General features: G+C 37.4%; 1 protein-coding gene and 2 pseudogenes across 11 annotated transcripts in view; all 3 read right to left on the bottom strand.

Annotated features, from left to right (window-relative positions):
- The window catches only part of GPHN (gephyrin), a 708,676-nt gene that overhangs the window by 242,259 nt on the left and 441,480 nt on the right, over positions 1 to 24,937 (bottom strand). For 6 of the 11 annotated variants that reach the window (XM_053602258.1, XM_053602260.1, XM_053602259.1 and 3 more), the window contains exons 7-8: positions 22,164 to 22,436; positions 20,487 to 20,594 (exon numbers count right to left, since the gene is read on the bottom strand). In XM_053602258.1, the coding sequence (XP_053458233.1) occupies positions 20,487 to 20,594; positions 22,164 to 22,436 (381 nt within the window). The remainder of the gene's footprint in view (positions 1 to 20,486; positions 20,595 to 22,163; positions 22,437 to 24,937) is intronic. The other 5 variants (XM_053602269.1, XM_053602268.1, XM_053602262.1 and 2 more) reach the window with 1 other exon arrangement.
- LOC128593904 (protein C1orf43 homolog) lies at positions 1,302 to 2,555 on the bottom strand (annotated as a pseudogene).
- On the bottom strand, positions 8,435 to 9,591 carry LOC128593908 (cell growth-regulating nucleolar protein-like; annotated as a pseudogene).

Genomic DNA, 24,937 nt, shown 5'->3' with positions numbered 1-24,937 from the left:
ATCATCAAACTTTTCCACAGTGGTAGCATCATTTTACCTTCCCTACAGCAACATAGGAGAGTTCCAATTTCTCTACATCCTAATACTTACATTTTTTTTTGGTTTGGATAATAACCATACTAAAAGATGAGATTTTGTTCCCTAATGACTACTAATGTTAAATATCTTGTCATATGCTTATTAGTTTCTTTAGAGAAATGTCTATTCAAATACTTTTTTCCATTTTTGAATTGGGGTTATTTTTTAAAAAAAATTGAGTTGTAAGAGTTCATGATAAATTCTGAAGATTAATTCTTTACCAGACAAATGATTTTAAAAATTGTTTCCGATTCTTGGATAATGTCCTTTGATGCACAAAAGTTTCTAATTTTGATCAAAACGAAATTTATTTATTTATTTTGATGCATTGATCACTAATCCCAATTTTGAGTTTCTATACTTTTGCATCGTATTTCTATTTGCTAATAGATGCTGGAGTTTTGTGTCATGTTTACAACATGCTCCTTTTTTGCTACTTTAATATGTAGTAAAAAGACTATGGTAGTAGAAAATATCATGCATGTACAGGACCTTCGCTAAAATACACGTTATGTCAGACAGCTCTTAATTATCAACCCCCAATTTTTCTCTGTGAAACAGAAGTTATTTTCTTTATTAAAAGTTAATAATTAATGTAAGTAGTTGAGACTATAGCAGGAACTATACTGATAAAGAAATACAATTATGTATTTTTGTTTTGTCCCAAACAATGGTTCTGAAACTTATTTTTTTTAAATAGTTCATTTTATTAAATAATTTTTAAGTCGGACCATTGCATTGGTTTGTTTGGGGAAACCATTCCTTTCCATTGTCTCAAAACCTGGCACCAGGTGCCTGAACATTCCCTTTTATGTATAATACAGCATAGGAATGAAAGTGGAAGGACAGACCCTTGCATGTTAGAAAAGCAGTGTTAATGTTTCAACACATCTTGGTTTAAGTGGAGCACCAGGGTTAAGTAGTTCCCACATACTCCCCCTTCCTCACCACATCTCCCCACCAGTTTCTGTCTGCCTTTTCCATCAATCAAACCTGAGGTGCCCTAATACCCAAACGGTTTCCTTTTAACCATGTATGACAGGGTAGACAGAAAAAGCACCCCACTCCAACTTTCACCTATGGGAGTAAAAGGCCTGAAACAGGGTATGTGAACTATGGCTAAAACCAAGTGATGATTTTTAAGGAGGCTCAGAGAGAAACATGGAGAATAACATCTGAATTCAAATCCAGAAAAAAAGTGCTATTGGAGGAAAATAAAGTCTTACCAGTGTTCTGAAAATGCCTGTATGGAGTTGGGAATGACCTCTAGGCAAAATGTCTAAGAACTCTGGACACAATGGGAACCTCAGCTGATATAGTTTGGGTCTGCTGAGACAGATGTCCTGAGGGCTCCCAGCGAATAGCCTGTCGGGCACACTGCAGCTGTCTGGCTCAATCTGCATTGAGAGTCCTTCAGTTCCATAACAGAGTATTCTCCAAGATGTTATAGTTGTCCTTAAAGCTCTTCAATTTGAGGAAGTGCTTTGCACATTTGCTCTTTTGACTGGAGGGGAGGTATGTCACCTGGATGCTGATTAGTGCTGTCCTTAAGAGCTCCTAATTCGTACTTTGACCACATTGGCAGGCTCACTCTGGACCTCCTGATAGCACAGGTATTCATTCTGACCAAAGACCCCTATCCCATAGTGGGCTGTTTCATAGCCATCTAGCAGGGTATCAATGAGGGCTTTGCGCATATCCTTGAAGGGAGTACTAGTGTTTTGCTGATCTAGCAGGTAGAAGCGGAAATTCTTGCCCATTAAGGAACGAAGATGCTGGCCAAAAGCATGGAATGGGATCTCAAGAGGCACAAACGGCATCCAGAGCTTCCATCCTGTACAGATAGTTGTAGCAATTTTGATTTCCCTGGGTCTCCAGTTGCAGCAGCCTAGCATCATCATTTGCAAGGAGCTGGGGTTCATACTTGACATCCTGAACCATGGATAGTCGAAAATTAATCTTTCAAGTCCTTGGGGGCATATTGTCCCACAGGGACATGAGGTCCCCTTCTAGATTTCATTGCAAAGGGCATGATTTGCCTCTTCACAAAATAAATTGCAGTACCAACACCAGGCTCCCGGGCCATCACCAGCACGACATTCACCTGATTGAGCCAGTTACTGCCAGATGCCATGACCTCCCTACCTTGCGCAGAATGCTCGGATTTACCCTTCTCCTCAGTTCTGGCTTTGCTGAAGTGATGGTGCCTAGGTTTCCTGAACTCCCTGGCCATTTCCTCCAGGGGGAAGATTAAGACAGACACAGCCTGAAAACATGGCACACAGGGGCTAAAAAAGGAGCACAATGCCTTCCAGATTCCCCTGGTGCACGGTTCTCAAATTTTTTGGTCTCTGGACTCCTTTACACACTTAAAACTTATTAAACCTTCAAAGCCTATGTGGATTATAACATTTACAAAATTAAAAATCAAAACACAAAAATATGTACTTAAAAAAACAATGATTTACACAGTGCATGTTAATATGAATTACATAATAATATCATTTATTTATTTTTATTTTATTTTTTTTTATTGTTGGGGATTCATTGAGGGTACAATAAGCCAGGTTACACTGATTTTAATTGTTGGGTAAACTCCCTCTTGCAATCATGTCTTGCCCCCATAAAGTGTGACACACACCAAGGCCCCACCCACCTCCCTCCTTCCCTCTTTGTTTCCCCCTCCATAACCATAACTGTCATTAATTGTCCTCATATCAAAATTGAGTACATAGGATTCATGCTTCTCCATTCTTGTGATGCTTTACTAAGAATAATGTCTTCCACGTCCATCTAGGTTAATACGAAGGATGTAAAGTCTCCGTTTTTTTTAATGGCTGAATAGTATTCCACGGTGTACATATACCACAGCTTGTTAATCCATTCCTGGGTCGGTGGGCATTTAGGCTGTTTCCACATTTTGGCGATTGTAAATTGAGCTGCAATAAACAGTCTAGTACAAGTGTCCTTATGATAAAAGGATTTCTTTCCTTTGGGTAGATGCCCAGTAATGGGATTGCAGGATCAAATGGGAGGTCTAGCTTGAGTGCTTTGAGGTTTCTCCATACTTCCTTCCAGAAAGGTTGTACTAGTTTGCAGTCCCACCAGCAGTGTAAAAGTGTTCCCTTCTCTCCACATCCACGCCAGCATCTGCAGTTTTGAGATTTTGTGATGTGGGCCATTCTCACTGGGGTTAGATGATATCTCAGGGTTGTTTTAATTTGCACTTCTCTAATATATAGAGATGATGAACATTTTTTCATGTGTTTGTTAGCCATTCGTCTGTCGTCTTTAGAGAAAGTTCTATTCATGTCTCTTGCCCATTGATATAAAGGATTGTTGGCTTTTTTCATGTGGATTAATTTGAGTTCTCTATAGATCCTAGTTATCAAGCTTTTGTCTGATTGAAAATATGCAAATATCCTTTCCCATTGTGTAGGTTGTCTCTTTGCTTTGGTTATTGTCTCCTTAGCTGTACAGAAGCTTTTCAGTTTAATGAAGTCCCATTTGTTTATTTTTGTTGTTGTTGCAATTGCCATGGCAGTCTTCTTCATGAAGTCTTCCCCCAGGCCAATATCTTCCAGTGTTTTTCCTATGCTTTCTTGGAGGATTTTTATTGTTTCATGCCTTAAGTTTAAGTCCTTTATCCATGTTGAATCAATTTTTGTGAGTGGGGAAAGGTGTGGGTCCAGTTTCAGTCTTTTACATGTAGACATCCAGCAACATCTCCCAACACCATTTATTGAATAGGGAGTCTTTCCCCCAAGGTATGTTCTTGTTTGGTTTATCAAAGATTAGGTGGTTGTAAAATGTTAGTTTCATTTCTTGGTTTTCAATTCGATTCCAAGTGTCTATGTCTCTGTTTTTGTGCCAGTACCATGCTGTCTTGACCACTATGGCTTTGTAGTACAGACTAAAATCTGGTATGCTGATGCCCCCAGCTTTATTTTTGTTACAGAGAACTGCCTTAGCTATATGGGGTTTTTCCAGTTCCATAAGAAACGCAGAATCATTTTTTCCAAATCTTGAAAGTATGATGTAGGTATTTTGATAGGAATGGCATTGAATAGGTAGATTGCTTTGGGAAGTATAGACATTTTAACAATGTTGATTCTTCCCATCCATGAGCATGGTATGTTCTTCCATTTGTTAATATCCTCTGCTATTTCCTCTCTGAGGATTTCATAGTTTTCTTTATAGAGGTCCTTCACCTCCTTCGTTAGGTATATTCCTAGGTATTTCATTTTCTTTGAGACTATGGTGAAGGGAGTTGTGTCCTTAATTAGCTTCTCATCTTGACTGTTATTGGTGTACACAAAGGCTACTGACTTGTGGACATTGATTTTATATCCTGAAACATTACTGTATTTTTTGATGACTTGTAGGAGTCTTGTGGTTGAGTCTTTGGGGTTCTCTAAGTATAACATCATGTCGTCAGCAAAGAGGGAGAGTTTGACCTCCTCTGCTCCCATTTGGATTCCCTTTATTTCCTTGTCTTGCCTAATTGTATTGGCTAGAACTTCCAGCACTACGTTGAATAGTAAAGGTGACAGAGGACAACCTTGTCTGGTTCCAGTTCTAAGAGGAAAAGCTTTCAGTTTTACTCCATTCAGTAAAATATTGGCTGTGGGTTTGTCATAGATAGCTTCAATCAGTTTTAGAAATGTGCCACCTATGCCTATACTCTTCAGTGTTCTAATTAGAAAAGGATGCTGGATTTTATCAAACGCTTTTTCTGCATCCATTGAAAGGATCATGTGATCTTTATTTTTGCCTCTGTTAATATGGTGGATAACGTTTATAGACTTGCGTATGTTAAACCAGCCTTGCATCCCTGGGATGAAGCCTACTTGATCATGATGAATGTACTTTCTTGATGATAAGCTGTAATCTATTGGCTAGGATTTTGTTGAGAATTTTTGCGTCTATGTTCATGAGTGAGATTGGTCTGAAATTCTCCTTTTTGTTTGGGTCCTTTCCTGGTTTTGGTATCAGGCTGATGTTTGCCTCATAGAATGTGTTGGGGAAGATTCCTTCTTCCTCAATTTTTTGGAATAATTTCTGCAGTACAGGAATAAGCTCTTCCTTGAAGGTTTGATAGAATTCTGGAGTGAAGCCATCTGGACCAGGGCATTTTTTGGTTGGAAGTTTGTTTTATTGTTTCTTTGATCTCAGTGCTTGAAATTGGTCTGTTCAGGAGCTCTATTTCTTCCTGGCTGAGTCCAGGGAGAGGGTGTGATTCCAAATATTGATCCATTTCCTTCACATTGTCAAATTTCTGGGCATAGAGTTTCTGGTAGTATTCAGAGATGATCTCTTGCATCTCTGTGGGATCAGTTGTTATTTCCCCTTTATCATTTCTGATTGAGGTTACTAGAGATTTTACTTTTCTATTTCTCGTTAGTCTGGCCAATGGTTTATCTATTTTATTTATTTTTTCAAAAAATCAACTCCTTGATTCATTAATTTTCTGAATGATTCTTTTGTTTTCAATTTCATTGATCTCTGATTTGATTTTGGATATTTCTTTTCTTCTACTGAGTTTAGGCTTAGATTGTTCTTCTTTATCCAATTCCATAAGATGGCTTGTGAGATTGTTGATGTGCTCTCTTTCTGTTTTTCGAATATAGGCATCTAAAGCGATAAATTTTCCTCTCAAAACTGCTTTTGCAGTATCCCACAGGTTTTGGTTGCTTGTGTCTTCATTGTTGTTATACTCAAGGAAGTTGATGATTTCTTGTTTTATTTCTTCATGCACCCATCTGTTATTCAACAGAAGATTGTTTAATTTCCATGCCTCTGTGTGGGGTCGAGCATTTTTGTTAGAGTTGAGTTCTACCTTTAGTGCCTTATGGTCTGAGAAGATACAAGGTAAAATTTCAATTCTTTTGATTCTGTTGATATTTGTTTTGTGTCCCTGGCCCAGATGGCTTCACACCAGAATTCTATCAAACCTTCAAGGAAGAGCTTATTCCTGTACTGAAGAAATTATTCCAAAAAATTGAGGAAGAAGGAATCTTCCCCAGCACATTCTATGAAGCAAACATCAGCCTGATACCAAAACCAGGAAAAGACCCAAACAAAAAGGAGAATTTCAGACCAATCTCACTCATGAATATAGACGCAAAAATTCTCAACAAAATTCTAGCCAACAGATTACAGCTTATCATCAAAAAAGTCATTTATGATGATCAAGTAGGTTTCATCCCAGGGATGCAAGGCTGGTTTAAGATACGCAAGTCCATAAACGTTATCCACCGTATTAACAGAGGCAAAAATAAAGATCATATGATCTTCTCAATAGATGCAGAAAAAGCATTTGATAAAATCCAGCATCCTTTTCTAATTAGAACACTGAAGAGTATAGGCATAGGTGGCACATTTCTAAAACTGATTGAAGCTATCTATGACAAACCCACAGCTAATATTTTACTGAATGGAGTAAAACTGAAAGCTTTTCCTCTTAGAACTGGAACCAGACAAGGTTGTCCTCTGTCACCTTTACTATTCAACGTAGTGCTGGAAGTTCTAGCCAATACGATTAGGCAAGACAAGGAAATAAAGGGAATCCAAATGGGAGCAGAGGAGGTCAAACTCTCCTTCTTTGCTGATGACATGATCCTGTACTTAGAGAATCCCAAAGACTCAACCACAAGATTCCTAGAAGTCATCAAAAAATACAGTAGTGTTTCAGGATATAAAAATCAATGTCCACAAGTCAGTAGCCTTTGTATATGCCAATAACAGTCAAGATGAGAAGCTAATTAAAGACACAACTCCATTCACAATAGTTTCAAAGAAAATGAAATACCTAGGAATATACCTAACGAAGGAGGTGAAGGACCTTTATAAAGAAAATTATGAAATCCTCAGAAAGGAAATAGCAGAGGATGTCAACAAATGGAAGAACATACCATGCTCATGGATGGGAAATATCAACACTGTTAAAATGCCTATACTTCCCAAAGCAATCTACCTATTCAATGCCATTCCTATCAAAATATCAACATCGTACTTTCAAGATTTGGAAAAAAATGATTCTACGTTTTGTATGGAACCGGAAAAAACCCCGTATAGCTAAGGCAGTTCTTAGTAATAAAAATAAAGCTGGGGGCATCAGCATACCAGATTTTAGTCTGTACTACAAAGCCATAGGGGTCAAGACAGCATGGTACTGGCACAAAAATAGAGACATAGACACTTGGAATCAAATTGAAAACCAAGAAATGAAACTAACATCTTACAACCACCTAATCTTCCATAAACCAAACAAGAACATACCTTGGGGGAAAGACTCCCTATTCAATAAATGGTGTTGGGAGAACTGGATATCCACATGTAAAAGACTGAAACTGGACCCACACCTTTCCCCACTCACAAAAATTGATTCAAGATTTATAAAGGACCTAAATTTAAGGCATGAAACAATAAAAATCCTCAAAGAAAGCATAGGAAAAACACTTGAAGATATTGGCCTGGGGAAAGACTTCATGAAGAAGACTGCCATGGCAATTGCAACAACAACAAAAATAAACAAATGGGATTTCAAAAAACTGAAAAGCTTCTGTACAGCTAAGGAGACAACTACCAAAGCAAAGAGACAACCTACACAATGGGAAAGGATATTTGCATATTTTCAATCAGACAAAAGCTTGATAACTAGGATTTATAGAGAACTCAAATTAATCCACATGAAAAAAGCCAACAATCCCATATATCAGTGGGCAAGAGACATGAATAGAACCTCCACTAAAGAAGACAGATGAATGGCTAACAAACATATGAAAAAATGTTCATCATCCCTATCTATTAGAGAAATGCAAATCTAAACCACCCTCAGATACCATCTAACCCCAGTGAGAATGGCCCACATCACAAAATCTCAAAACTGCAGATGCTGGCGTGGATGTGGAGAGAAGGGAACACTTTTACATTGCTGGTGAGACTGCAAACTAGTACAACCTTTCTGGAAGGAAGTACGGAGAAACCTCAAAGCACTCAAGCTAGACCTCCCATTTGATCCTGTAATCCCATTACTGGGCATCTACCCAGAAGGAAAAAAATCCTTTTATCATAAGGACACTTGTACTAGACTGTTTATTGCAGCTCAATTTACAATCGCCAAAATGTGGAAACAGCCTAAATGCCCACCAACCCAGGAATGGATTAACAAGCTGTGGTATATGTATACCATGGAATACTATTTAGCTATTAAAAAAAATGGAGACTTTACATCCTTCGTATTAACCTGGATGGAATTGGAAGACATTATTCTTAGTAAAGCATCACAAGAATGGAGAAGCATGAATCCTATGTACTCAATTTTTTTTTTTTTAAATTTTTAAAACAGAAATTTTTATTTCAGAAGCTTGACTTTGTCCTTCAGTAACTTAAAGGTGGGGTTCTTGCTGATTTTCTTGTTAAAGACGACCAGGATTCTCCTCTTCGGGTCAGCGATGTTCCTTCCCCACCGTGTAATACTCAGCTAAAACTCTTTTCCTTAGCTTTTGGATTGCTGTTTCCTCGTCTGGGGCCAGTTTCAGTATTGCTTTAATGTTCCCTTCCAGTTGAATTTGCCTTTTGCAGGAGCCACGTGGCCTTGCGTTTCTCCACCCTCGGACTGTCCTGCAAACATCATTTCCTTCTTTGAATTTGCTTCAGTTTCTGGGAGCTCCTGCCTCCTTTCCCCTGCACCATTTGTCTCTTCCTGGTCCCCAGCTCCGGGGCCCGCTGCTCCACGTCCCCTGCAGGCTGGCCCTTGAAACTCTTCTTCTTTCTCTTCTTCCCGGCTGAGGCACTGGCCTCAAGGTCAGCTGCAAGGTCAGCCTCCTGCCCCTTCTTGCGTTTCTTAGGCTTTTGATTCTTTGCGTTATCTTGGCTTTCTAATTTTAGGTCCTTCTTTTCTTTTTTCCGATTCTTCCGCCGCTTTTCCTTCCTTTCTCTTTTATTCTTCTTTGCCTCTGCTTGCTCTTCCCGGCCATCCCTCATTTTGGAAGGTGGGACCTTGGCGGAGGTCTCTGCCCGTGGATTCGCCATCCGCTTGAGAGCCAGCGGGCCTTTTCCCTTCCTGAGCGGCTCACTGCTGGAAGCTTCCGAAAAGAGAGTCCACACCTGCTCCAGAATGGAGTCATTATGAACTTTCAAACCGCTCTTCACCCAGTTCTGAAACTTTGCCTTTTTCCTGGGAATGTTGTCAAAAGCAGTAATCTGTTCTGCGAGTTCTCTGACTTTGGGGCTGACACTGGGCCTCTTCATTAATTCATTAACTTTCTGAACCCACGCCTGCTGCTTACTATCGCCCTGGTGGGCTTTACCTTCATGGACTTTGCTGCCGTGCGGGTACTTCTGATCCTCGCGTGTGCATTTCAGGTGGGTGTTATAGTCGTCGCCCCAGAAATCTCTACCACAGTCGGTGCAAGAAAAGCATTCGCAGTTTTTGCAAACGGACACATGCTTTTCCGCTTGTATTTTCTTCACTGATTCACCACATGCGTTGCATGTAAAAAATACCATTTTTAGCTAAATGGCTAAATATTCTCTCACCAAGATCGGCTTTAGGTCTAGTCCTCTCTGTACTCAATTTTGCTATGAGGATAATTAATGACAATTAAGGTTATGCGGGGGAGGAAAATCAGAAAGAGGGATGGAGGGAGGGGGGTGGGACCTTGGTGTGTGTCATACTTTCTGGGGGCAAGACATGATTGCAAGAGGGACTTTACCTAACAATTGCAATCAGTGTAACCTGGCTTATTGTACCCTCAATGAATCCCCAACAATAAAGGAAAATAAATAAATAAATAAAAACAAACAAAAAAACCCTCCTATTCCTCCTAGTTCCCAGCCCAGTCAACCACTATTTAACTTAAAAAAACAAAAGTAATTTAAATTGACAAATAAAATGCATGTTTTTATCATATGCAGTATGTTTTGAAATATGTATACATTATGGAATGACTAAATAGAACTAATTAACATAAGCTTTCCCTCACATTCTAATTTCTGTGACTCTGATTTTGACTATTCTAAGTACCTCATGTAAGTGGAATCATAGTGTTTGTTGTTTTGTGCCTGCCTTATTTCACTTAGCACAATGTCCTCAAGGTTGATCTATGTAGTTGCAAATGGCAAGATTTCCTTCCTTTCTAAGGCTGAATTAATTAATATCCTATTGTACCAGATTTGTTTGTCCATTTATCTCTTAATGCACACTTGGGTTGCTTTTGCATCTTAGCTATTGTGAATAGTGCTACTATGAAAATGAGTATAAAGTATCTCTTTGGGACTATACTTTCAATTATTTTGGGTGTATACTCAGAAATAGAATAGCTGGAGCATATGGTAATTCTATTTTGAATTTGGTGATGAATCACTATATTGTTTTCCACAATAGCTATGTCATTTTACATTCCCACCAACAGAGCTCATGTTATAATTTTCCCATGCCATTATCAACACTTATTATTTTCTGTGCTTTTTTTAGTGACCATCCTAATAGGTGTGATATCCCACTGTGGTTCTGTATTTCCCTGATGATTAGTGACCCTGAGCTAACATATACCTGTTAGCAATATGGCTTCTTTTGAGAAATATCTATTCAAATCCTTTGCTGATTTTTCAAAAAGGTTGGCTATTTTTCTGTTGAGTTTTATAAGTTCTCTGTATATTCCGGATATTAATCATTTATCAGATATGTGATCTGCAAATACTTTTTCCCATTTTTTGAGATGATTTTGTGCTCTGTTGATAGTCTTTTGCTGTACAAAGTTTCTAAATTTTCATGCAGTCTTCTTTTTCTTTGGTTGCCTTTGGTATCACAGCCAAGAAATCATCACCAAATCCAATGTCAGGAAGCTTCTGCCCTATGTTTGCTTCTAAAAGTTGTATTGCTTTAGGTCTTACATTTAGGCCTTTGATCTATTCTGAGTATATATGTGTGTATTATACACACACACACATATATATATGTGTATACATATATATATACATATATATAGATATTAATTAGAGACAAAGTCTCACTTTGTTGCCAGGCTGGAGCATAGTGGCAGGATAATAGCTCACTGCAGCCTTTAACTCCTGGGTTCAAGCAATCCTCATAGCTTAGCCTCTTGAGTATGAGTAAAGTTTTGTATATGGTGTTAGATATGCATTACCTAAATTCTCTTGTATGTGAATATCCAATTTTCCCAGCATCATTTGGTGAAAAGACTGTCTTTTCCCCAGTAAATGGTCTTGGTGCCCTTGTAAAAAATCATTTGATTATATATGTGAGAGTTTTCCCCACATAATGTTTTAACTATAATCAAAATTCTTATGAAGTAGTTATATTTTATCCACCAATAGAGAATTTTACTGTCTTCCATTTTGATATTATTTACTATAGTTAATAACATAGCTACTAAGACTTTGTCATCTACAGACAGATTTTGATGCTTGCTTGAGGTTAGGCTATAAGCTACAAGCCAGAGTTTGTGTATTCAACAAAGAAAGATAGTCTCAAATGCCTCATGGAAAGGACAGTACTCGATACTTCAAACTACTGACTTTCAAAGAATAGACTCATAGGCAGACTTCTAAAATGACACTGTTTAGACAACATTAACAGTAGACTAAGCAAGGATTTCCAAAATTCTTTTCAGCCTAAAGGTAGAAAGTTTCATGAGACCAGATTGCTAAGCCAAAGCAGAGTTGAATGAGAATTAATTACATAGAACTGAATTAACACAAAACTGAGAAATAAACACAGAAGAAAGTTTCTTTTGCTGGCTATTTGTTTAGATTATTATTAATGTTAGCTGTTGTAAATGTTCTGTTTTCTGGATATAGGAGGAAACTCTTTTTCTCTTTTCCTTAAAGAATTAAAGCTGTGTGTAACCCACACAATTTACCAGATATGTTTTCTTAAACTAAAATGTTTTAATACTTGATTCTCATTGACTGTCTCAAAATTCAGAAACTTACTAAGTCCCCAAACTTTTCTAGACAATATACCATAGTTATATGCATAGATTCAATAAGAATATGTCTTCTTTTTTACCAGATGTAAGTGTACAACCAAGGCCTTTTCTGGAGTATGTATTTGAGAACTGTGCTCATCTAACCACATATGACTACATGTTTGAAGCACAACTATTGGCTGTAATCCTGAAGTCAATACCTAAAACACTCTCCCAGGAAAATGTACCTGGTACTTGGAGTAGATGATCTCAACCTTACATGTGTAATTCAATTTTGGTGATCTGGAAAAGAGAGGAACTTACTCCAAATGATGGGTTGTATGGTTGAAAAATGGTAATGTTTCTTGGGCTTAGTTTCCTAATCTTGGGATGACAAAAATGAAGACTTTTTAAATTTTTTTTCCAGACAGAGTCTCACTCTGTTGCCCAGACTAGAGTGCTGTGGTGTCAGCTTAGCTCATAGCAATCTCGAGCTCCTAGGCTCAAAGGATCATCCTGCCTCAGCTTCCTGAGTAGCTGGGACTACAGAGGCCTGCCATAATGCTTGGCTAGATTTTCTACCTTTAGTAGAGACAGTGTCTTGCTCTTGCTCAGGCTAGTCTTGAACTCCTGAGCTCAAGGGATCCTCCTGTGTTTGGCCTCCCAGAGTGCTGGAATTACAGGTCTGACCCACTGCTCCTGGCCAAAAAAGTACTTTTAGAAGTAGAATCTGAGATTTCCTATGAAAAATTCTAGGTAGAAATTAATTTTGTGGCCTTAATATTTATAAAACAAATTCAAGGAGGCTAACTGGTTAATTAACATTCTTATTGCACCTATGTACACAATCACACTAAATCAAGTGAGACCAGCTATGCTTTTGTGATATAAGATTATCTTTGAGGGCCAGGCATGGTAGCACATGCCTATAATCCCAGCACTTCAGGGAGCTGAGGCAGGAGGATTGCTTGAGTCTAGGAGTTCAAGACAGGGCAACATAGTGAGACCCTTTCTCTACAAAAAGTAAGAAAAAAATCAACTAGGTGTGGTGATGCATACCTGTAATATCAGCTACTTAGGAAATCAACACAGGAGGATCACTGGAGCCCATGAGTGGGAGGTTACATTGAGCTATGATTGCACCACTGCCCTCCAGCCTGGGTGACTTGATTGTGTCTCCTGGGTAAAAAAATTATCTTTGTGATTACAATGATTACTAGAATGTCTTGGAAACCCTTCTGTGTTATCTGTACTTTTCATTTTCTTTCACTATTTTACAATATTGTAAGTTGTAGAAAACTTATAATAATGCAAGTAATAATTCTTGTCCACAGAAATATAAATATATTTTGCCTTCAGGAGGAGCACAGATTATTGTCCTATGTATACTGACCAAGCTTTGTATCTATTTATGAATTCATTGCATTCTTCATGATTATTGATATGTGCCTATGCCCTGTGAATTCTTGTTTCAACTGGCATAAAAGCTTATTAGCTCTGATTAAGTTAAATAAAATCTTTGACACAGGTTTCTTTTATATTTGTACAAGTGTTATGACTTTAAAAAATTATCCTTTAACATACCTCATATGGTACTTTTCCAAGTATTTTCTTTTATTGATTTATCTAAATATTTTCCTTAGTCCATAGCTGCTTATAGCTTAAAGCCCTTTAGCTTTGCTTAGATGAGTAAACTTCCAGAGTAAACACATTCTGTTGTTCACAGTTCTTAGGTTATTCCAAAGACCAAAAATCCCAATTTCTCATTTCTGAGGACTTTGTAACTAGCTAGTCACCTCCCAGAACTTTACCTTTTCTCTTTTTCTCTTGTACTGAGAGAACTTTGTTCTTTTTTTTTTTTTTCTCTTGTACTGCTGTTTTTGTTAGAGTAGTAAAGAGTGCCCATCTTTGAACCAGACTGCCTGGATTTGAATACCAGTTCAGCTACTAGATATTTTTACTTTAAACTACAATTTTCTCAAAAGCAAAAAGAGAAGGTATGTAAAGTAATGATAGATGTAAAATGTTTAGATGATGGTACTCAATATTATTATTTTAATATACCAAAATCCTCATGGATAAAATGAAACAATAAAACCATATGTATGTGCCTATATATCCCTCAATTTTACGACCAAAACTTTATAATGTGTCTGGTCATTGATATCTTTTATTTCCAGGTAAATCTATAGGAGTGGTAGGTTGTTAACTCTTAGCATTTTCTCTCTCAACTTCTAAATAAATGCTCAAGAAAGACAGATTCTTCCTAACTTGACATATGGATGTGACAGGCTGTTTTTTCGATATAGTTTTCCAAGAGCTGACCGACTCTTCTTCCCAGGGCAAGCAGATTTTCTTTCATCTAATACAACTTAGGGAACATCATTATTGTTTTGGGTTTCTCCAGATTTAATTTCTGTCAATCAGGTAAGACTTTTTATTTTTATCTCTATTATTATTTTTTTTATTGTTGGGGATTCATTGAGGGTACAATAAGCCAGGTTACACTGATTGCATTTGTTAGGTAAAGTCCCTCTGGGAATCATGTCTTGCCCCCAGAAGGTGTGGCACACACCAAGGCCCCGCCCCCCTCCCTCTTTCCCCCTTTCTGCTTTTCTTCCCCCACCATAACCTTAATTGTCATTAATTGTCCTCATATCAAGATTGAGTACATAGGATACATGCTTCTCCATTCTTGTGATGCTTTACTAAGAATAATGTCTTCCACTTCCATCTAGGTTAATACGAAGGATGTAAAGTCTCCATTTTTTTTAATGGCTGAATAGTATTCCATGGTATACATGTACCACAGCTTGTTAATCCATTCCTGGGTTGGTGAGCATTTAGGCTGTTTCCACATTTTGGCGATTGTAAATTGAGCTGCAATAAACAGTCTAGTACAAGTGTCCTTATGATAAAAGGATTTTTTTCCTTCTGGGTAGATGCCCAGTAATGGGATTGCAGGATCAAATGGGAGGTCTAGCTTGAGTGCTTTGAGGTTTCTCCATACTTCCTTCCAGAAAGGTTGTACTAGTTTGCAGTCCCACCAGCAGTGTAAAAGTGTTCCCTTCTCTCCACATCCACGCCAGCATCTGCAGTTTTGAGATTTTGTGATGTGGGCCATTCTCACTGGGGTTAGATGGTATCTGAGGGTGGTTTAGATTTGCATTTCTCTAATAGATAGGGATGATGAACATTTTTTCATGTGTTTGTTAGCCATTCGTCTGTCTTCTTTAGAGAAGGTTCTATTCATGTCTCTCGCCCACTGATATATGGGATTGTTGGCTTTTTTCATGTGGATTAATTTGAGTTCTTTATAGATCCTAGTTATTAAGCTTTTGTCTGATTCAAAATATGCAAATATCCTTTAATTCCTTCTTTCCCTGCTGTTATGACTTTGAATTTTGAACCTATCAGTTGCCTTGACACTGCAAAGCCTAAGTTGTCATTTAAATCCAGTCCCCTTGAAAAAACCTTCACACTTACTTTGTAAACACAGAGGTGCGGATTTATTTTTGATTTCTTCTTCCTTTATGCCACATTTTCCAATCTTTGATTCTCCTGAGTCAGGTTTCCCATCTAAACATAAAACTTCAGGGATTCCTATTTGATATATTTTAGTCATTATTAGAAAGACTTTTTATCTCTTTGATGAGATAGTATACATTGAGGTTATTAAGATGCTTTTTGGTTATAGACAACAATATATCCATCATTATGTCTACTTAACTTTTTAAAAAAGATAATTTATTTGCTCATGCAACTGTAAAGTCAAGAGGTACACATAATAACATTTAAAGAGCAGTTTGAGTGAGTAGTTCAAACTATGTTACCAGGACCCAATATCCCTTTTACATCTTGTGTGTTTTGGATTTCTTTACTGTTGGCTCCATTATGGCAGATACTCCTTTCACGCTTCCAAGATAGCAAAACTTGGGGTTGTATATTTTGCCATTAATATCCAGCAAGAAACAAGAGAATCTGTGTCTCTGTAGTTCACATAAAATCTAAAAGAAGAAGACCACTGGCTCTGATTGGTTTGAATCACGGGTTCCTTGAACTAATAATTGCCTAGGTGAAACAGATAATGCTGATGATACAGTGTGAAGTCAAACTGTCCTAGAGGTTTAGTCACTTGAAAAGGTCAGCAACTGACACTATATGACTAAGAAATGTAGAATATTGTTAGGGATAGAGAATAAGAAATGGCTGCTGAAGAGGCAGCTAACAAATGTCCATTACAAGAGGTATTTCTCAAATCTCTTTTCCTTTCTGAAATTGAAAGTTAGTCAGTATGGCAATAAAGAGTAATCAGATCATTAGTAACTATAGAATAGTCAGTAAACTTAACAGATTTCATTTTATTGAGTATAAGAAGTGGAAATTTGAATTAGGAAAGAAAGGAGGAGTAACAAAAAGCAATTCTCAGGCCAGGTGCAGTGGCTCACGCCTGTAATCCCAGCACTTGAGAGGCCAAGGCGGGTGGATTGTCTAAGCCAGGTGTCCTCAAACTTTTTAAACAGGGGCCAGTTCACTATAGTTAAAAAAACAAAAACTATGTTGGAGGGCTGGACTATAGTTAAAACTATGAACAAATTCCTATGCACACTGCACATATCTTATTTTGAAATAAAAAAACAAAACAGGAACCAATATAATCACACCTGCTCATGTGGCCCGTGGGCCACAGTTTGAGGACCCCTGGTCTAAGCTCACAGGTTTGAGACCAGCCTGAGCCAGAGCGAGACCTCGTCTCTTAAAATAGCCAGGCATGTGGCGGGCGCCTGTAGTCTCAGCTACTTGAGAGACTGAGGCAAGAGAATTGCTTGAGCCCAGGAGTTGGAGGTTGTTGTGAGCTATGATGCCATAACACTTTACCAAGGGCAACAAAGTGAGACTGTCTCAAAAAGAAAAAGCAACTCTCTAGCTAGATTGCAAAGTCAGTGTCGGCTGGAACAATCTATTCATTTTTGTATCCTGAGCTTGACCAAGCATAGTGTTTGGTACCTAGAAAGAATTCTGTAAATATTCAACTCCAAATTTATGAAGTTTGCAAAACTTTTCCCTGAGTTGTGACAGTTAAGTTTGCAAACTCATCCTAGAAAAATTCTGACATACCTCACTGTTAAATATCACCTCAATCACCTTTGAACTACCTTCAAAGCAATTCTAGAACTTTTTCTGGAATGGCCATCATAGCTGTTGTTGTATTACCCTTAATGTCCTGAGTGTCATCAAAATGTCTTCCTTTCAATATTTTCTTTTCTTTGGGCAAAGAAAAATATCACTGGGACCAGATCAGGTGAGTAGGTAGTGTTCCAGGAAAGTTACTTGTTTACTGGCTAAAAATTCCCTTGTAGCCAGTGCCGAGTGAGCTGGTGCACTGTTGTGATGCAAGAGCCATGAGTTGGTGAGAAGAAGTTCAGGTCTTTTATGGCAAACTTTCTCACGCTGGCTTTTAAGCATTTCCAATAGCAAACTTGGTTAACCGTAAAAATTCATAATGAACAATCTCTCTGATATTATAAAAGGTCAGCAACACTGTTTTGACTGTTGATTTGGACTGATGGAAATTTTTTGGTTGACTTCTATTGTGTACTTTGATACTTTGTTTCAGAGTCCTATTTTTCATGTTTTATCACCTGTGGTAACATGGCCTAAAACACTGTCTTGCCTGTCCAAAAATCTTGGCAAACTTCAACTCTCTCTGCTTTCATTCATCAGTAAGCCCTGTTGGGACCCATTTGGATACACCTTTCCCATGCCAAAATTTTCAATTAACATTTTCCTATTAATGTTTACTTGGTCTGCTATGGTTCTCAAAGTCAACTGATGATTCTAACATACAATTCAGTGAATTTTTGCAATGTTTTCATCAGTTTTGCTTGGCCACACTGACCTCTCTTCATCAGTGATGCTTTCTCCCTTTACAGGGAAACACTGAATCCATTTGTACACTGCTGTTTTCTTCATGGCATTATCTCCATAAACTTGGACTAACATATTACTGATTTCACTTCCACTCTTGTCAAGTTTAACAAGACATTTAATGTTCATTCATTGCTCTAATTCAAGCCCTGCCATTCTTGTGATGGAGCACAAAAATATACAACAACAATAGTGAATGCTGCTCAGCAAAACACCAACATATGTTGATACAAACACAGCTGTGAGATACTGATATACCAGGGTTGCCAAACCTTACCAAGTTGCTTGTGCAGTGGTACCAACATAAGTGCACAGTGGCAATTTCACGAACTTAATATGTCATCTTGTTTGCTACAAATAATAATTTCTTGTGAGATACAGGACAATAATTATTATGTTCACTTTATAGATGAGAAACTGAAGCTTAACTTAAATAATTTGTCCCAAATATTAAGTCGTGGAACCAGGGCTTATATCTAGGTTTTCTGATTTTAAGTTACATAATTTTTATATTATTCCACATTGCTTCATATGCTTCAAAATGTGACCAGCTGAGACAAATTGTGATTTTTCTTTTCAAGATGCAGTCAGATTCTCCCTTTCAAAATTTTATTTTACATTAGTAAAGTGTATAAAAACCAACCAAGTAGTATATGTAGATAACCTAAATGACTGTTTGCATGCGTAAGTCTTCTGACACACTGACAACAAACCAGGTCATTGAGAGACAGTGGGGCTCATTAATGAAGTTAGTGACACATTATTAAGCATTTAAAGTTAATTACAGTTTCTTTAGAAGAATTAAGATTATTAATGCCTTCATTTTTATTATTTTCTGTTACTTAGTTTCTCCTTTCATTCTTTTTTTATGATTGCCGGGTCTAAAGAATTAAAAGCATTATACCCTTTAATACATTGCTCTGATCGTCATTGTCAAAGGAATCACAAAAATGAGAGTCTACTTATAAAACTGAACATGTGCCACAGAAAAAAACAACACAATCAATAGTTAATAAATGGGAAAGTCCTTGGTGATGGTACATGAGAACATCCATTTATAAGAGTCTTATGTATCTAGAATGGTACTAGTTGTGTACAATTCTTGGGAGAAGTGAAGAATCATTTAAATAATTTTAAATGTGTTTCAATCTGAAATTCAGAATATGATAACTTAAAATCTTGGTTATGAATATGGAAACTTTCCATTAGTTTAGTCTGAAAACCAGAATGGTTAGTATAGTTGTTGTGGCTACTTTATGGGATGAGAATACAAAAGACAGACAGGCTTCAAGTTTGTACAGTTTAGAATATTCAAAATTTATAACAAAGCTATATATGGAAAATTCAAATACTAGTCATTAACTCAAATTTGCTAATCATTTTACTAAGATTTAAATTTCCCATGAGGCCTTTGACTAACCCAAGCTTATTTCCAAGCAGGTAGGGTTTGTTTAATATAGGGTTAAGGTCTTCATTTGGTAGTGTATCTCCAAGAGACTGCTGATGCTGTGTTGCTGATATTTTCCTCACCAAATTCTAGGGTTTTTTTTCTTCTTAAGTACTTACAGTCAAATTTCACTTCATTAGTTTTCTCTTCCCCTGCTCCATTTCATATCCACAATAAGGATTTAAACTGATTTTCTTTTTATAGCTATAGTCCAAATTATCATTGCTAAGTATAAATAATAAGTTATATTTATCAGTTTAATCTTTCCCAATCTGTCAATATTTGCAAACTATCATCTAAACAGTTGCTGAACTAGTATGTATCCTTAAAAGTTTGTTTCTGAAGATTAGGAATAACAAAATTGTATCAGTATTCAACTCTATAAATGGCTGTAATGAAAACACAGGGGAAAAAAAAGAAAATGATATGCAAAATTATAAGGAAAAAAGGGCAAGGTTAATATAGATCAAATATTAGCTTGACCAATCTGTCTAGATTGTAAGACTCAGTGACCTTCTAGAGGGTTAAGTCCAGAAATTTATTTAAAAATACCTAAGGAAATTGCTTAGACAAAAATAAGTTCTGAGCAATACACTTCCTTTAAGCCAGGTGATTAAAGTTCATTGTCACAAACCATAGAATCTTTTTTTTTTTTTGAGACAGAGTCTCACTATGTTGCCCTAGGTAGAGTGCCGTGGTGTCACAGCTCACGGTAACCTCAAACTCTTGGGCTTAAGCGATTCTCTTGTTTCAGCCTCCCAAGTAGTTGGGACTACAGGCACCCACCACAATGCCCAGCTACTTTTCTATTGCAGTTGTCATTGTTGCCTTGCTGGCCCGGGCAACAATGCCAGCTTCGGTAGAAGTGGCTAATGTCATAATCACTGTGCTATGGGTGCCGAACCCACAAACAATAGAATCTTAATGATACCACAGTACTTTAGGCACAGGAGAAACAGTATTAATTTTTTTAATGGAATAAAATCAGTGGTGCTTACACTTTTACAAGAAAGCATTGCTGAAGATCCATCAGAACAAAGTAAGGAGAAACAGAATGTATGTTTGCAAGATCATTAATGCAAAAGCCTTTGTCTTACCCGTTCATCTGTACTGCCTGTTGAATGATGGGAATAATTGATGAGACCAGGGATGGGCTGCTCACCATGTGCCATGATAACAGCAGGACTGGTGTAGAATGGATGCTTCTAATGTACAACACATAACAACTATGAATACAGTGACAGAAAAACATGAACTATACAAGCAAAATGACTAAAAAGAAAGTGAAAATAAATGGAACAATGAAATGTCAAATATTTCCATGTTTAGAATTTATCTGATTTTAGATTAAAATCAGTTAAGATTTAAAACCTATAGGCTATTTTGTTTAAGATTGAAACTGATGGTATTTCTTACTCGTTTAATTAAAAGTAGAAGATAAAGAATATATAATAATTTTTAAATGCCCCTATTTTACCAATTAGTTTCCAAAAAAAAAAAAAATCAAAACACCCACACACTACTTAAATATTTAATAGCTTTAAGTAAGTACTTAAAGATCACTGAATGGATCTGGAGACAGAATCATCTGTCAGTGAAGGAACCACTTACTGGTTGCTTGAAGGAACCCTTCAAAATAATTTCTCTATGATTCTGATCTATATGACATATTTAAAAAAAATCACTATGTTCAAAGCCAAAATATCCAGATGATCTATATATAAAGCTCTAAATTACTTCATGTAGCAATTAAGTTTTCAATCTTTACACTATCAATAAGTGAACAATCATCACTCCTAAAATGATATGATACGTTCTGAAGATACTAAAGCATATTAGGTGGATTTTCCTAGGTATAGATAATGTAAACCATGTTCTATGACTTTAAGATGACTAAGTTCACTTCACTACCTCATGGTACTTTATTTACTCCTAGAATTGACTGACAAGAATCTGTAATTCTTTGGTATTATCCTAATAATATTTATTATTTTAGTAAAATAAAAATATAGCTATATTCATTTCCTTGCTATATCACTAGAATAATTTGTGTTAAGTAATATTTGATTAAATGCTTAGTTAAGGAAAATTCAATTGCTTGATAGCCTTGTCTTTTCAGAAATCTTTTTTTTTTAGACAGAGTCTCACTTTGTCACCCTGGGTAGAGTGCTATTGTGTCATAGCTCACAGCAACCTCCAACTCCTGGGCTCAAGCGATTCTCTTGCCTCAGCCTCCCAAGTAGCTGGGACTCGTTCTTGCTCAGGCTGGTCTAGAACCTGTGAGCTCAGGCAATCCACCCATCTTGGCCTCCCAGAGTGCTAGGATTACAGGGGTGAGCCACGGCACTTGGCCCTCAGAAATCTTCATTAATCTTTCCCAACTCATTTCTTGAATTATCTAATGAGGTCTTTTATTTTCTGTTTGTTGTTCTTTAAAAAAATTGTCAAGTTTTGATTATATAAACATTATATATTGAAAATGCCCACAAAATGTCATCTCCAAGATTTCTTAAATGTCCTATTGTTTATCATTGCCATTATTATATCAGTAGGTAGCAGTATATTCTTAATGCCTCAGAGCTCTGAAAAACTTCAGGGATTTACAGAAATCCACGTTAAGAATGAAACATAGTGGTGGAGTATCTCAGACATCTCTGTTCTTTTTTTAGGATGTCATGAAGTGGTATTAAACTTAATGGAGAGATGGGATGGGATGACTCAGTATGTTTACCTGTGGGTCCTTTAGAACTCTGAGTCTCTCCCAGCAGGCTTACCTTGGCAGCAATGGCTGCTGCAGTTATATGTGATGAGGAACTATCTTCTGTTGAAGCAACACCACTGTCTTTCTTCTCTTCTTCTTCTTCTTCACATTGAACTCCTTTGTCTTCTGTCTGTTTATGGGGGCTGGTTGTGGGAGGAGGGGATAGAGGAGGTGGTGGGGAAGGTAAATCTTCAAGTTCATCATGCACCTCCTTTACTTTTACAATGGCATCACGTAAAAGGTCAATGGCATGAGGTAGAGCTGGCAGTATGAACTGAAAGCATTCCTGTACACAAGAGGAAGAAAAAGAAATTAAGATAAAGTACATTTCTAGTCATATAAAATGGTGGCAATCAGACTGATTTGTGATTTTGGATCTGTATTTTCTTTAAAAAATATATTTAAAGCATTATTTTTATAATGTGAAATATGAAATAAGCTTAGCATATACAACAGTATTTTCCATAAGGAACTACAGTGTACTAAAAGAACACACTGCATTTTTTAAAAGAAAAATTTCTCAACAACTTTGGAGTTTAAAAAAGCATTATGAAAAAGGCAGGAAAGTAGGAAAGAGTTTTTACTTTTCAAGTTAGAGTAGGGCATTAGAACTAAGAACCCACATGAGGATCAGATATTTTGTTTGGACTACCTTCATAAACTACAGGGAGGCAACATTGTACAGTATGTAAAAATCTAATTAAACTTATAGACAGCACCGCATTAAAGTCAATATAATCTGCTGCTGAGGTGCTCATTATTACCTGTAATGTTTTGCAAAAAAAAAAAAGAACAGGTAAGAACTTAAAAGCCAGAAAATAGGTCCAGATATGTTTGTGGAATAGATAGAGGTTTTTCTCTTTCACATTTAGAGTAGTACCTTAAAATTAAGATGTGAAGATGTATCTTAAAAATGTGTAGATGGTACTAAGATACCTGGAAAGATTCCTTACCTTTTAACCTTTCTTTATATGACTTAATAAGCTTACTGTTTAAACACTATGTAGTAAATAATTTAATGTTGACCACAAAGATGTCTGGCCATTACCCTTGGCTTCTGGTAGTTGATCTCTAGGAGGCCCTTAGAAAGTCATGCATAATGGGAATGTCTAGTTTGCCTGTTTTGCGATCAAGCAGTCTAACAATGTGATTTTTTTCATATGACTCTGGGCAACATAGTATCAGTTTTGCCTCTGTAAGGAACTTGACACTAAAGGCATCAGTCTTACCTCCAGGAAGGGTTAGACTACAGGTCAGCCACACTAGCAACAAGTGATTGACTCTTAATAAAAGTTTTGGATATCAAAAGCTCAGGTGTGCATCTCTAGCTGACAACACTCCATGTGCATGGCCACACATCAATGCCTGAAGGGCAATATCCATCACTCCAAAGGGAGAGGACAATAGATCTTTATCTGGTACCTCCCTTGGCTGACATTGATCTGTATTTGTTCCTGGTAATAAACAATAACCATAACAGATTTCCATGAGTTCAGTGAATGCTACTGAATCATCAAAAATGAGGGTTGTTTTATGACTCCCTGAATTTACAACTAATATTAGAAGTGAGGGAAGTCTTATAGAGTACTCCAAATTTGTAGGTTGCTAATTTACGTAGGTGACTAAAATTCCTTATAGCTGTTGTGAGAAGTGGATTTGCTAGAAAGACACTGACTCACTGAAACACATGGGCTGGGAAGAGGAAACAGAGTAAAGAACGATGAGCCTTTGATCCCTGGATAAACACAGTATGGAATTGCTATTGTACAGCTAGTCATTACTGGAAACAATTCCCAAGGAGTAGTCTCAGTGGATGAAAAAGAAATGTACAGAATCAAGGAACAAGGATGGCTGACTAGATACGCTGGATGCCAGTTCTCTTCAAAAAAGGAAGCAAATTACAAGTGCATAAGCACAACTCAAAAAGAATACCAAGGGGAGAGTGCTGGAGCATAGTGGAGAATTCAGGGAAAGAAGCTGGGGCACAGAAAAAGGAAGCAAGAAGCTCGGAAAGATTAGGAAAGAGGGACGGAGGGACGGGGGTGGGGCCTTGGTGTGCGTCACACTTTATGGGGGCAAGACATGATTGCAAGAGGGACTTTACCTAACAATTGCAATCAGTGTAACCTGGCTTATTGTACCCTCAATGAATCCCCAATTAAAAAAAAAAAAAAAACAAAAACCTGCAAGAGACTTAGTATTGCATAAAAAGAGTAGATGAGGTGTTTTGACTCCTGTTGACCCTGGGGTGGATGCCAGCTTCTGAACTGCTAGAAAAATCCTCCACCCTTATAAAACACAACACTGGTGTAGGCAGTAATTGTGCCAGATTGTGAACTTGCACTGGGTCACTTACGTGCCCCCAGACTGAACTGGTAATAGCAGTTTACCATATTCAGATCACAGGTGATAGAGACATCTAGGCCTTGTGTCTTTGCATCATGAGAACATCACTGATATTCCCTAGTGCCCATTTGGAGGATGGTAGCCATACAAGCTACTATGGACATAGGAGAGCTGCAGAGTTCCAGTGGTCTAGCCCTCTGGAGTGTTGGTCTTAAGGAAAGGAAGAGTGTGGCACTCCAGAGAGCTACCATGGAAACCAAGGAAACCAGAAAACACGTTGTTCTCAGTCTGTACTTTCCTTAATCAGAGGGCACCCTGGACTGTGGGCATGGAATTTCAGCCTTATATCCAGCAGGGACACAAAGGCTGTTCTTGGCTCTGCATGGAAGCTGTGTAATTCTACCCCACTGGATGAGCTGCTTCTATGCTTGAGCCCACGTG

Source organism: Nycticebus coucang, chromosome 9 (assembly GCF_027406575.1).
Source record: "Nycticebus coucang isolate mNycCou1 chromosome 9, mNycCou1.pri, whole genome shotgun sequence".
Lineage (NCBI taxonomy): Eukaryota > Metazoa > Chordata > Mammalia > Primates > Lorisidae > Nycticebus > Nycticebus coucang.
The sequence above is the reverse complement of the archived record's forward strand: the minus strand, read 5'-3'. Positions and strand labels throughout refer to the sequence as shown.